Raw genomic sequence first — 12061 nt, forward strand, 5'->3', positions numbered from 1 at the left:
ACCATATTCAGCTCCACCATCACTACCGCCATCATCACCAACACCACCATGGTCGCTGTCACCTCCCAAAGCCCCATCTGCACTTCTGCTACCACCACCACTATCCACCACTGTCATCTTAAATGTCACCACAGCATCACCACTGTCACCTCCGCCACTATTCTAATCATCTTTGCCATCAGCACCATCATCATCATCATCCTCATGAACCAAAACAAATCCCATTAGGCAAATGTGCCCCAATCTCTGTGCTCAGAGCTTTTATTTCATTCAATGCTTATCATAACTAGGAGGTAGAATCATGTACATTTGGAGTAAAGAAATACTAAAAAACCAGAGAAGGCCGAACAACCCTAAATATGCTGACTACAGAACTGAAGCTACCAGAGTGGGAGAGAAAGAGGGGGAGGAGACAGTAAAGTGGGAACAGGGCACAGTGAATGGCAGGCATGGACTCTAGTTTCTTTGGTGGTGAGAGTGGTATAGTAAAACGCCTGAAGGGGGAGATCCTCTACTTCTCAACACAAACAGTGACACACACAAAGGTCACAGAAAGGAGAGGGAGAGAGGGAAGAAAGACTTTGAAAACAGAAGGAGACTCTGGCTTATAGAAGAAGAAACTGAGGTGCCGAGAACCTGCCTAAGTCATACAAACAGGCAATGACAGAGAGGAGTAATCCCTGATCCGCCTGATCTCCAAATCTATACTTTGGACACTCCACTCTCCTTCAAGTTTCCCTAGCCCCTGAGCCCGTATGGACAGAGCACTCTTATGACTGAAAGTTCAAGGTTGAAGAAGACAGGGATTCTGTGGGACAAATACAAGATGGAGGGTCTAAAAGGTAAAGGCCACAGAGATGACACCCTCTGAGAAAGCATCTTAGGAGAAACTCCCATCCTGAGAGTTCCCAGCACATTCTGGGAAGCAATCAGCAAACACTCTTCCATTGCTGATACTGTATACTCAGCAAAGACTGTGAAGTAGCTGAAGTGCAGCTTCTGGAAACCTGGGTCCTGCTTCCAGTCCTCTGAGGCCAGTGACTCCCATTCCTGAGCCTCACCTCTTCCACTGGGAAAGTAGGGTGGACTAATCCCCCACCTCAGAGGTATGTGTGTGGTATATACAGGGTGCGCGTGTGGTGGTGGTGGTGGTGGGGGTGTTATATATATGGTGTGTGTGGTATATACATGATGTGTATGTGGTGGGGGGGCTTAAATGAAGGTTGGAAATTGCCCAGTCCAGGTCCCGCTCACAGCAGGCATTCATTCAATGCCACTCCTAGCCTCCCACCTTCTTACCCTGGGGACAAAGGTGACAGGAGCAGAGCCTTGTGCCCAGCCAGCCATCTGCCTTGCATGGGCTCTCAGAGGTGCTGCTCAGAAGCGAGGAGCCTCCTGGCCTGCTCTGGCCTAGTCATGCCCGCACCAGCAGCTCAATTTCTGTAGTGCTCGCCACACCAGGGGCAAGGGTGCAGCAAAGGCCAGTTTTCCTGCCTTATTCCTGGAAATCATCAATCTCTGCCCTTCGTCCTCCTCCCCTTTTCTACCACATTTTTTTCCTCCTGGATAATGAGGCCTCGGGAGACCAGTGGAGGTCTGAACCTCGTTATGGCTCTCTCGGTAGGCCGGCATCAATAAAGGCCGCAGACCAGGGAACTGGGTGGGGGCTGGGGCGGGCAGGCGGCGGGTGGGCGACTGGGGAGGGGGGACTCGCAGGCTTTCAAATCCTTGGATTTATTTCACAGTAAATTACAACTGAACTCTTTAGTGCCCGGGGCTCACAGAGCGAGGGTGGGAATTCACTCGGGAGGGAGAGAAAAGGCCTGAGTGGAGATTGGACCAGGGCGACCTCATCTGGGCGCCAGGCACCAGAGCCTCAGGTGCTGGAGTGAGGGGGCTCCGGCCCCTGGGCTGGAAGGTGAGCCCCTGCCCTCTGCGTATGTGGGAGCCAGGAGAGGGTCAAGGCTCCTGCTCCTTCCCGTGTGATCCCGGCCCAGTGTCCCTCTCTGGTCCTGTTTCTCCATCCAAGTACAAGGTACTTGTACTTGATGACCTCCGATGCCCTGAGTGTGTGGGGTCAGTGCTGCCCGGGCACTGGGTGAGAATCTATGTGGGGACATGGGGTTAGGGAAGGGGAAAGTCGTGCTGAGCCGAAGTCCACAAAAGAAGGGCTAGGGAGTGGGGCTGTCTCGTGGATGCCAGGGAGCGGCAGAGGCAGAGACATAGGGCAGGCGTGGCAGGAGAGAGGGTAGGAACAGATCAAGATGACGGAGGAATCGGGAGAGTGAAGGGAGAAACAGTGAGAGAGAGACAGGAGAAAGGGAATTAAGTTGGAGATGGAGAAGAGAGCAGTGGGAGAGAATGGGGCGGGGGGGGGGGCGGGAGCACAGGGAGCGGAGGCAGCGAGGTGCTAACGCCAGGAGCGCTGACTAAGCCCTCACCAGGGTGCCCTCCGTTCATACGAGAAACAGAACACCCAGGATCAGGTTCTTCCCAGCTATCGAGTGTGATCGGAAGCAGGTGGGCAGACAGCAGCTTTGGCAGCTCCCTGGGTCTACAGGGGCCTGGCCTCCCAGACAGAAAGGCTGGTGGGTAGAGATGGAGCTGAACCTTGAATGCACACCCCTGCCACCCTCTCAATATCTCTGGGGTCAGCAGCCAGGGCCCGGAGCTGGGACAGGATCCTGGCATCCAAGCTGCCCTGGCAGCAAAAGTGGGGGCTGGTATCCACACCGGGAATGATGAGTGACCCCCACAGTGACAGTGGCTGTGGCTGTAGGAAATGAGGGCCTATGTGGTCTTCTGATCAGGGACAAGCCGGCCTGGTGCGCGGGGCTGAGCACAGGGCTCTGCTCTGCCTTGGCCAACACTACCCTCCCAGCTCTCAGGGCTCATGAGCACAGACACCGAGACCCCACCCACAGAATGTCCTGAGGTTTAAATGCATTCCGGGGTGCCAGGTACTGGGCCTATAAACAATCGGTGCTTCATAAAAGAGAGGTATTCCTGGGTCCCTAACTGAATATTAACTGCTTTCCCAGATAAGTAAAGAAAGCCTAAGGATGGTGCCCAAGCTCCAGGCTACGGACATGGAAGGTGCCTGCCAGACAGACTCTGTACACTCTTCCTAGAGGACATGTGGTGCCTCCATTTCCCCATTTGTAAACTGGGACATCAGTCCTCTTATTTTTACGATGTCATCAGGATGCAGCAGGACAGTATACTCATAAAAGGTCCTTAGCACCAGATCTGAGAGATGGAAGGAATTAGAGTATTAAGGACTGGAGAAATGTTGGACATGTCCCCACAGCCGTGACGATGAGGTGAATTAACATGTGGAAAATCGAATGCAGAACCAGGGCCTGGGAAGTATTAAACAAGGTCACGTCCCTCCCCTTGGCCTCAGGTGGGTGGCCCCCGTCACTCACCTCCACCCGCGTGGGGTTCAGCCAGTGAGGGATGTCCCGGACGGTCACGTTCACTGGCAGGAGGATGGACTCGCTGTTGTGGTCCAGGCACGAGGTGGCACACTCCGACCCTGTGGGGAAGCAGAGCATGAGGTGGCAGCTCAGCCCCCCAACCCCCAACACCTACAGGCCGCCCCCCCCAGTGCAGGCCCTGCTACTCGCTGTTGGCCTGTCCACTTATGAGGCAGCAAGAGGGAGTGAGCTCCCAGCAGTATCTGCTGTCTGCTGTCCTGACTCAGTTCTCTCACCTCCAGTCCGACTGGACCCCCACCCCCACCTGTCACGCTTGTGTGCTCTGCATCCGATTTGGTCACGCTCCAGTTTTCCTTGCCGGAAAACTGCCCCAAGGCTCCCCACGTCCAAGACTATGTCCGGCACCCACTGCCGGGCACTCTTAGCCTCCCATGTCTGATCGATCTCCTCTCCCGCTCACACTGTGGTTGGCCCAACCATGTCGAACCCCTTTATTTTCCATCCAAGTCCCCCCTTCTACACTTCCACTCTTGTCCATCTGTCCCCTGTCCTCTGACCTCCACTTTCTACTGTCTCCATGTTGCCTGCTGCAAGGACCTCTGTTCCTGCTGGCAAGGGGCAGCTCTAGGCTGGCCCTGGTCCTGGTGCCTCCTTTCTGCACTTACAGGGCTACTCTGGGAGGGCAGGATGGGGCCGATTCAACCCTGGGCCCATAGGGTGCCCGATCGGCCGAGCTGCTCAGTGAACTCCCTTGAGCTCCGCACACCTTGGCTTCTCCTTGACTGGGGGAGACATGCTCACATGCTCCCCCTGTGCCTTCGATCTCCAACTAGTGTTTTTCTTTCTTTCTTTTTTTTTTTTTTTGAAGATTTATTTATTTATGCATACAGAATGGGGTACACGCCATGTGGATCATCTCCAGGGCTGGGGATCTAACTCACACTGAAGTGACTGTGGTTCGCTCGCTTGCAATGCTGAGCTTTAGCCTGCTGCGCCACCACGGAGGGCCTCCAACTAGTGCTTTCTGATGAGTCTTCATATCCCAGTGCAAACACGGTTTGCTCAGAGAAGACCTCTGTGCTTTCCCACACCACGGCATGTCATGGGACCCCACCCAATTGGTGCTGTGTTTGAGGCTCTACCAAGCTCTTCGCTGCTGGACGTGAACTCCTGGGAGGCCCGCCTTTGCCTGTGTTCCTGTTCTCTCTCCAGAGCCTCGCGTGCTTCGGCACTCCATAATTATTTGCGAAATGAACGAGACAATGATTGAAGGAGTGTATGGATGATTTGGTGAATGAATGAATAAACGGCACCTTCAAAAGGAGGAAGTGCAAATGTAATGAATGGGTGAGTGAGTACTGAATAAATGGATGAAGGAAAGAAGAAATGAATCTGCAACTGAGCCTGTGAAGGCATGGATGACTGGTGGCAACAGGGTTGGGACCAAGAAATACTCAGTCTGAGGACTTTGGGGAGAAGACATTTGGCTTACAGGCTGTAGTTGTCAAGTTATCTATCACTTGGCTCACTCCATCTCAGCTCTGGCCCCATCTACTCTGAAGTCTCCTGGAAATCAGGTGCACGCGTGATGTCCCCAGGGCTCTGTGAAGGTGCTCATTTGTGTGGGCAAAGAACTGACATGTCAGAATCTGACTCAGTGACTCTCAGGATGGTCCTTCCATGATGTGATACCAACACACCTTGGAACTTTAAATGGTACACGAGAGAGAGTTAGCTCCTTTAAGAAGACAATCACTCTCTATCAGTCGATGGAAAGCTGACTAAAAATCCACACACACAGACACTTCCACATATTCACACTGGTTAGCTATTCAGTAGCCTTTCTCCCGCTGCCTGCCCACTTCTCTGGGTCTAACAGATTCAGGAGGTCTGAAGAGGGAGCGGGGGCAAATGGCAGGCCCACGGCAGTGTGTGTACAACCTCTTCATTTTAAATATGGGACTCTGAGCCCAGAGGTGGGGGAGATGAGTCTCACGGGTGATGATCATGTTATTCCTTCTTTTGCAAACCCAGCCCGACAGGTGTCATCATCTCCCCTTCTCAGGGAAGGACACGGACTCTGTGTCAAATGCATGTCTGACTCCCACATCCAGTGAGGGGTTCAGGGTGCAGCCGCACAGAGTGAGGAAAAGGAAAGACAGCAGTGGGCAGGGGATGGGGACAGAGACAGAAGGACGGAGAAAGCAAAGGAACTGGAGAGTGCAAGAACACAAAGACCTTCAGTGAGGAGTGTGAGGGGAGTTCCCTGGAGCGCAGGGAAGCTCTGCGGTGTGTGTATCATGAGCTGGACTCCACACGAGTGTTTGTGAGACTTGGGGGAAACCAGGCGAGCCATACAATGCCTTCCACAGAAGATGCAGCCCCTGAGAAATTGACAAAGGCTATCTTATCCCCAAAGGGGGCGGGGGGTGGGTGGGAATGGAAGAAATCAGGTCAACACCGGAGGCCATGGCTACCCACTGCATCTGAATTCCTCTCCTGTCTCCATCGGCTCTGCACCCCTCCCCCACGGCAGCTTTGGCCTTCGGGACCAGGCTGCTGTGTTGTGATATATGAACCCTAATTGGCATCATTTCAAAGCGGTGATCTCATCAGGCCCTGCCTCTCCTTCAGGAGTCTGGAGGCTGGCAGCCCTAGTGTGGTCCACGGTGGAGGGCGGCTCACACCCCAGAAGACTCCCCAGGCTGCTTGGACAGGGGCCCAGAGCCAGGTGCTCTGGATGGCTCCAGAATGCTCCCTCCAGCTCCTAACCTAAACCCCTCCTCCCCCAACACACATACATACACACACACACAGCTCACTCTTTCCTCCCTTACTTACAAGGTCTTTGTAGGTGAGGTGTTCTCCCCAGGAAGCAACATGGGGGACATTGGGAGGTGGGAGAGCCAGGGAGCCCAGGAGCGGGGGTAGACAATGTCCTCTTCCTTCTCACTTCGGCCCTCTGTGTCTGCAATGCCCTCTCTCAGCTCTCCTTCACCTGCCGCCCACTCCCCCACCTACCCTGAGCTGCCACGTTCATCAGGGACTGTCTGCATGGCCATGGAGACATGGCACGGGGCAGGGAAAGAGTCAGGGGTCAGTGTCATCCAGATGTCTTTCCCTTTCTGCTGTGACTGTGAAAAAGCTCAGTGGGTAAAGGCCTGCTGCTCCCCCAGCCCTCTCTCCTCCTCCAGACCATTCAGAAGCTGAATAGCGACCCTGGCACTGTGGCTCACCCGCACACGGTTGGGACAGGTGAGGGAGATGTGTGGGTCGCTGCCCTGTGTAGGTGGTGTGCACGGGTGCATATGCATGTTATATGGCTGATGTGCACGTCAGGCATGACCTTACCATGTGATATCTGTGCTTGCCTCCATGTTGGGTAATTAAGCCCGTCTTGTGTTTACTTACACATGTGTGAATACATTTGAATATGCCGGGGGATGCAGACAAGCAGAGGGTCTGTTGTTTAGGCTGTTTACTAAAAACTCAGTGCCAGTCCTGGGCATGACTGAGTATTGGCTTGCCTCTGCTGACTGAGGTGGCAGTAGGGACCTGATCAGAAGCCATGTCCAGAACCACACCCATGCATCAAGGTGAAGGCCTTGGTCTGGGGACAGAGAAGCCACTGTTCCGCACTATTGGCTCAATCTTCTTGAATCTCTCTAGAGCAGGTCCTGCCAGCCCTCACCTCTCTGCAGCTCTGCTGGTGCGGGACCTTCAGAATGGTAGCTCTGGCCACTGCACGGTCAGAGAGAACCCACTGGCACTTGGTGTTTTGCATGCGCCCTGGGCTGGATGCAGGAGTCCCGAGTTCTGCACTAAGCTCAGGCGAGGAGCTTCTGCCCTCCAAGGCTGTATTTCCTCTTGCACAGGAGGTGGCCAGGCCCTGCAGGCCTCCACTCTCCCACTGCAGGCTCCTTTCCAGACACTGCTCCCAGGTAACTCTCATTTACTGGGTAAGGCTACGTTCGCTTCTATCGTCGCCAGTGAGTGTGTGCGGCGATAACCTTCTGCTCCAGACAATCCTGGTGATTGCCCCATAAATCACACCGACCATGAGAAAAGACATCCAATTCCCTGGGCTTTTCATCATGGTCAATTAGGGAATCAGCCCGAGAGGTCATCATCACTCCCCTCCAGCGAGGTCAGATTCCACGCACCCTAGTTCCCAGGAGTCCTGGGGCCCCGCGCCGGCTGCATCGGTACAGAGGCTGGTCTCACCAGGAAGCCCCACGCTGTCTCCCCTCACTGTAGCACTTTGTGAACTGGCCTGTCAGCACACAGACTGCATTTTGAAAATGCTGCTTATCTTCATTTTGGAGGTAGCTGAGATGCCATAGACAGAACCCTTTGGGTGTAAGGTCTTAGGATCTGGGGCAGGTTCTGCTCCTCCTGCAATTTTCTCATTGTTAGAGGTTATTGAGGGACTAGTGAATACTGCCTTTAAATGCAAGACATAACCCACAGTAGGTGTGCAAGAACGGTGAATATCTTTGTAGGAATTTTAAAGTGAGTAACAAACGGACCGCTGCTCTTCCCCTAACAGGTGCTGTGCTTTCTGATCTCCTTCCTTTGGTCACACCATTGCTTCTGTCCTGAAGAACTTTGCAAAAAAACTTTTTGCGGGCCCTCCCTGGTTGCGCAGTGGGTTAAAGCTCAGCACTAAGAAACTGCAGCCACTTCAGCATGCTCCCCACCCGGGAGCTGACCCACATGGCCCGGCAGAACTCTCCTGTCTTGCCCGCTGCTCCCTTCTGCAGGGTGTACTTCGTCAGTCTGCTTGTTCTGCTCCCCACTCTGGCTCTGGTGAGTCCTCTCACTGCCCCTGCACCTCTGGCCTGTACCCCAGTTCTATATGCATAAATAAATCAATCTTTTAAAAAAAGCTTTATTATGCAAATCCCTATCCTGTTCTCTGGGATCTCCTGAGTCTCTTGAGGCACGGCTCTTCTCCTCTACCTCTGCACTGTGGTGTGACCGTGCACAAAGGCACCCACCCACCAAGATTCTGTTCAACATCCCAGCCCTTCCCTCTCTTTCTGGAAGGACAAGGCCAGCTCCCTCGAGCCTCCAGGAGACGTACCCCATTACCAGCCCGCCCTCCCCCTCCTGCTGCACCCTCAAGCCCCTCATACCTATGGCATAGCCTTCGGGGCACTGCAGCTTGAGGTTGCTGTTGAGCTGGTCCGGGGCGGAGCACTGGCCTTGCATCTCCTGGCAGAGGTGGAAGGAGCCGCTCCAGGTGCCATCTTTCCGGCAGTGGATGATGTTGCTCCCGCGTCCCTGGACACCACAGAAAGATATTCAGGACACCGCAGACCCCAGGCCCCAACAGGATAAGCCTCTTGGAATAAAATGGGGTCATTTCTTAACTCCCAGAACTCTGAAAGTGCCCCAAAGGTTTCCTAATGATGATGCAGACTCAATCCCTTTGAACTGGCGGCACTGATAGCATCTCCATTTTACAGACGGGGAAGGGAGAAGAGATTTGTACAGAGTTTTCCAGAGAGCTGGTCTCCAGGCTGCTCACACCTGAGCTTAGTGGTTTTTCAGAGAAGGCAATTGGAAGCAAATATCTTGTTTTATTTTAACTGAGAAGGTAGTTGCTCAAATGCACCCCAACTTGTAGAGTGGGGGAGAGCATGGGTCGGGAGCTGACTGTGAGGTGGCAGGTCTGCGACAGAACCTGTCTCTTCTCAGCCACTGAGGAAGCGCACCATGTCGGGGCTCTACTGTCTGTAACTAAGGGGCCCTGAACCCCTGAGTAGCTTCTCTTCCAGGGCACTTCTCTGTCTCCTACGCCTCCTTTCCTTTCTTTTGTTCCATCCCCCCCCACACACACACACCCCATCCCATCCCATCCCACCATATCCCAGCAACAATGATGCAGATGGTGATGTGGGGTAGGTCTACTTTCATTTTCTTGTGAAAAGTTAGAAACAAAAATTATTAATACATTTCTGTAAAATTTTTGACTATAAATAACATTGACTTATAATAATATCTTGGTTTTAGGAGTACAACATGATTATAGACCTGTCGGTACTACATGATGATCTCCATATCAGGCTATTTTCCATCTGTCACCAGACAATTCACCATGTTCGCCCAATTTACCTACCCCTGCCTCCTTTGTCTCTGCCCCCCCACCCCCACCCCCACTGTGGTTAGAATCTAAGGATTTGTTTTAGCTTCATTTGTTCATCCCTGAGGCATGCGCAGTTCTCATTCAGTTGCAAGAGGCAGACAAGAGTAGACAAGGGAGTGTGCAGATCTGATCTCTGCTTTGATGGGATCTAGCTTTGTAGAAGCCTCAGCACTATTCCTGAAACCAAGGGCCATTTCTCAGTGCTTATTCTATGCCCAACTCTGTGGGGTCCAAAATGAAAATGAGCCAGTCCCTGCCCCGGCAAGCCTGAGGAGGGTGGGTGGGATGGTCAGTCAGGTGAACCTCTGGTCATCTCGCCGTGTCTGTGCTGTGTTGTAAGGGGCCATTGGAAAGGTTTCTTAGAGGATGTGATAAGGGCAAAAGCATTTTCAAGGATGCATACAATCGCTGGCAAAACAGTGATGGAAGCGGCATCTAGGAAGACGAAGTGTGGGCTACCATAGGAGGTAGAGTGAGCAGCTGAAGTGCTGATGGTCAGTCCTATGACCCAGGAAGGAAGCAGGGGAGCATGAGCTGGGAAGGTAGATAAGGACTGGGCCCTCAAGGTCAGCTTACGAGTTGGGGCTCAATCTTTGGAAATGGCAACCTTTGGGTGCTTTCTATACAGGAGACCATCTCTCTGAGAACAAGCAGTATATTCTCCCTCTCTCACGCATGTAATAAGAAGAGAAACTCCACATGCAGCCAGAGTGGGGCCTGGCTCCACGTGCTCAAACCCTCTGGAATGGCCACATGGCCTTTAGCTTCCATTCAAATCCTGAGCCTGGCCTCCAGAACCTTCACAGCCTTCAATCTGCTTAACCCTGCAGTGCATTGCTCTCCAAGCAGCACCACCGATCTTGAATATCAGTTTAAATTGCCTCCACTGTCAAGTGTACCTGTGTTGCTGCCATACTTCTGGCCCTGGCTCCAGGCTTCCTCCCCGACTGGGCCTAGCAGGCATGTACCCTCCTATTCAGTGCCATTAGACACTGCAGAGTCCTTGCTGTAGGGTCCCTGACACATATCACTTCTTGATTTATCATCTACTCCCCACTACATGTTGAGTTTCCTGAGACTCAGACACCACCTTACTCCTTCCTCCCACCTCAGGGTCCTCCACAAAGCTGAACAGCTTCTGGCCACTCGGTTGGTCAATTTATTCATCACTCAGTACTTATTTATGTTCAAGAACTGTTTGACAAAAGATGGCAAGAATAGGTGCAGTGCTATGGGGAGAATTTGTTTAACAAACAGGAAAATAAATGAATGGATTGTTGAGGAAATAAATAAGCAAATTAGTAAACGAAGAGTGAATGAGGAAGTAAATGGGTGTGTGTGTGTGAATCCACTCTTTGAAAGGGCTGCTGTGAGCAAAAGCACTTCTGCCTGAGAAAACAACTGCAAGGAGACAGGATTCAGGAGAGAAAGGGGAGCCCCTCTCTGGGCCTCTCCTAGGTCAGCACAAAGAGGGTGTGATCACAGTGGACGCCCCTGTGGTCATGGAGAATGGTGGCCCATGCCGAGCACACAGCTGCAGGATGACATCCAGAGGCACTTCCAGAGGTGGTGTGTAAGCTCAAGGAAATTCAGGGACAGTTTCAGATGGCTGCAGACTCTCCCTCCCGGAGCCCCAAGCCCCATGATTCGACTGGGCCCTCAGAGGAGTAGGAAATTGACCCCAATTTCCTGGAGCCTTGGCCTGGCCTATGATGCATTTGGCCTGCAGCCCCTGAAGGGTTGCCGACCTCAGCACTACGTGGGCCAGAGCTGGCTGGGGAGCTCAGTCTGTAACAGGGAATGTATTCGAACTTGCTGGAAGCTGCTCAGGGAATTTCAAAGTTGGGAGGCTCTACCACAGAAGGTGGCAGGATGAAGGCATAGCTTTTTCTGCTTCCACTCTCTCTCTCCTTCATAGGTCATCTGGCACCTTTCTGTTACTGACGAAATCTGTTTTACAAAACATGGCTCCTCACAGTAATGCAGACATGTAAGTTGACTGACAAAAACAAAACTGAATTAAACAAAAAGCAAGATGGCAGCCCTCTGTTAAGATATCTTAGGCTTCCAAACAAGACGTGATCATGGGGGGCGTGCCAGGGCTTCCCCAGTGAGGCCCAGAGGACCTACGGTGTCCTCTCCTGTGGCAGACAGACCTCTCGTGCTTCTCACTGGTTCCTGCTGTACCCTCTGCAGAGCGGACTTTCTGGGCCCTCTCCAGGTTTCCAGGTCCTTCTTAGGACTAGATGTTGATGTGCTCAATGCCGAGCCTCAGAACAGAGCCTCGTGGTGGTGTCCAGCTTGCCAACAGAACACCTGATGTTGACAGTCCAAACTGGGGTGACCAGAGAACAATTTCTCTGGGTGTGGCAGGGAACCCACTGTATGTTTGGGCCCAGGTATGCAATTCTGCAGACTTAGGTAAAAGCTCTCACAAGAGGACTCATACTCCTTTGGGAAAGTGTTTTGT

The 12061-nt window shown here is 52.8% G+C and overlaps 1 protein-coding gene across 1 annotated transcript in view; it reads right to left on the reverse strand.

The window, feature by feature from the left end:
- Positions 1 to 12061, reverse strand: part of PAPPA (pregnancy-associated plasma protein A, pappalysin 1) — a 223581-nt gene that overhangs the window by 19967 nt on the left and 191553 nt on the right. Inside the window, exons 18-19 of the mRNA XM_012721479.1 lie at positions 8579 to 8726; positions 3429 to 3538 (exon numbers count right to left, since the gene is read on the reverse strand). Coding sequence (XP_012576933.1) covers positions 3429 to 3538; positions 8579 to 8726 — 258 coding nt within the window. The remainder of the gene's footprint in view (positions 1 to 3428; positions 3539 to 8578; positions 8727 to 12061) is intronic.

Source organism: Condylura cristata, unplaced genomic scaffold, assembly GCF_000260355.1.
Source record: "Condylura cristata isolate star-nosed mole 26May11 unplaced genomic scaffold, ConCri1.0 scaffold00006, whole genome shotgun sequence".
NCBI lineage: Eukaryota > Metazoa > Chordata > Mammalia > Eulipotyphla > Talpidae > Condylura > Condylura cristata.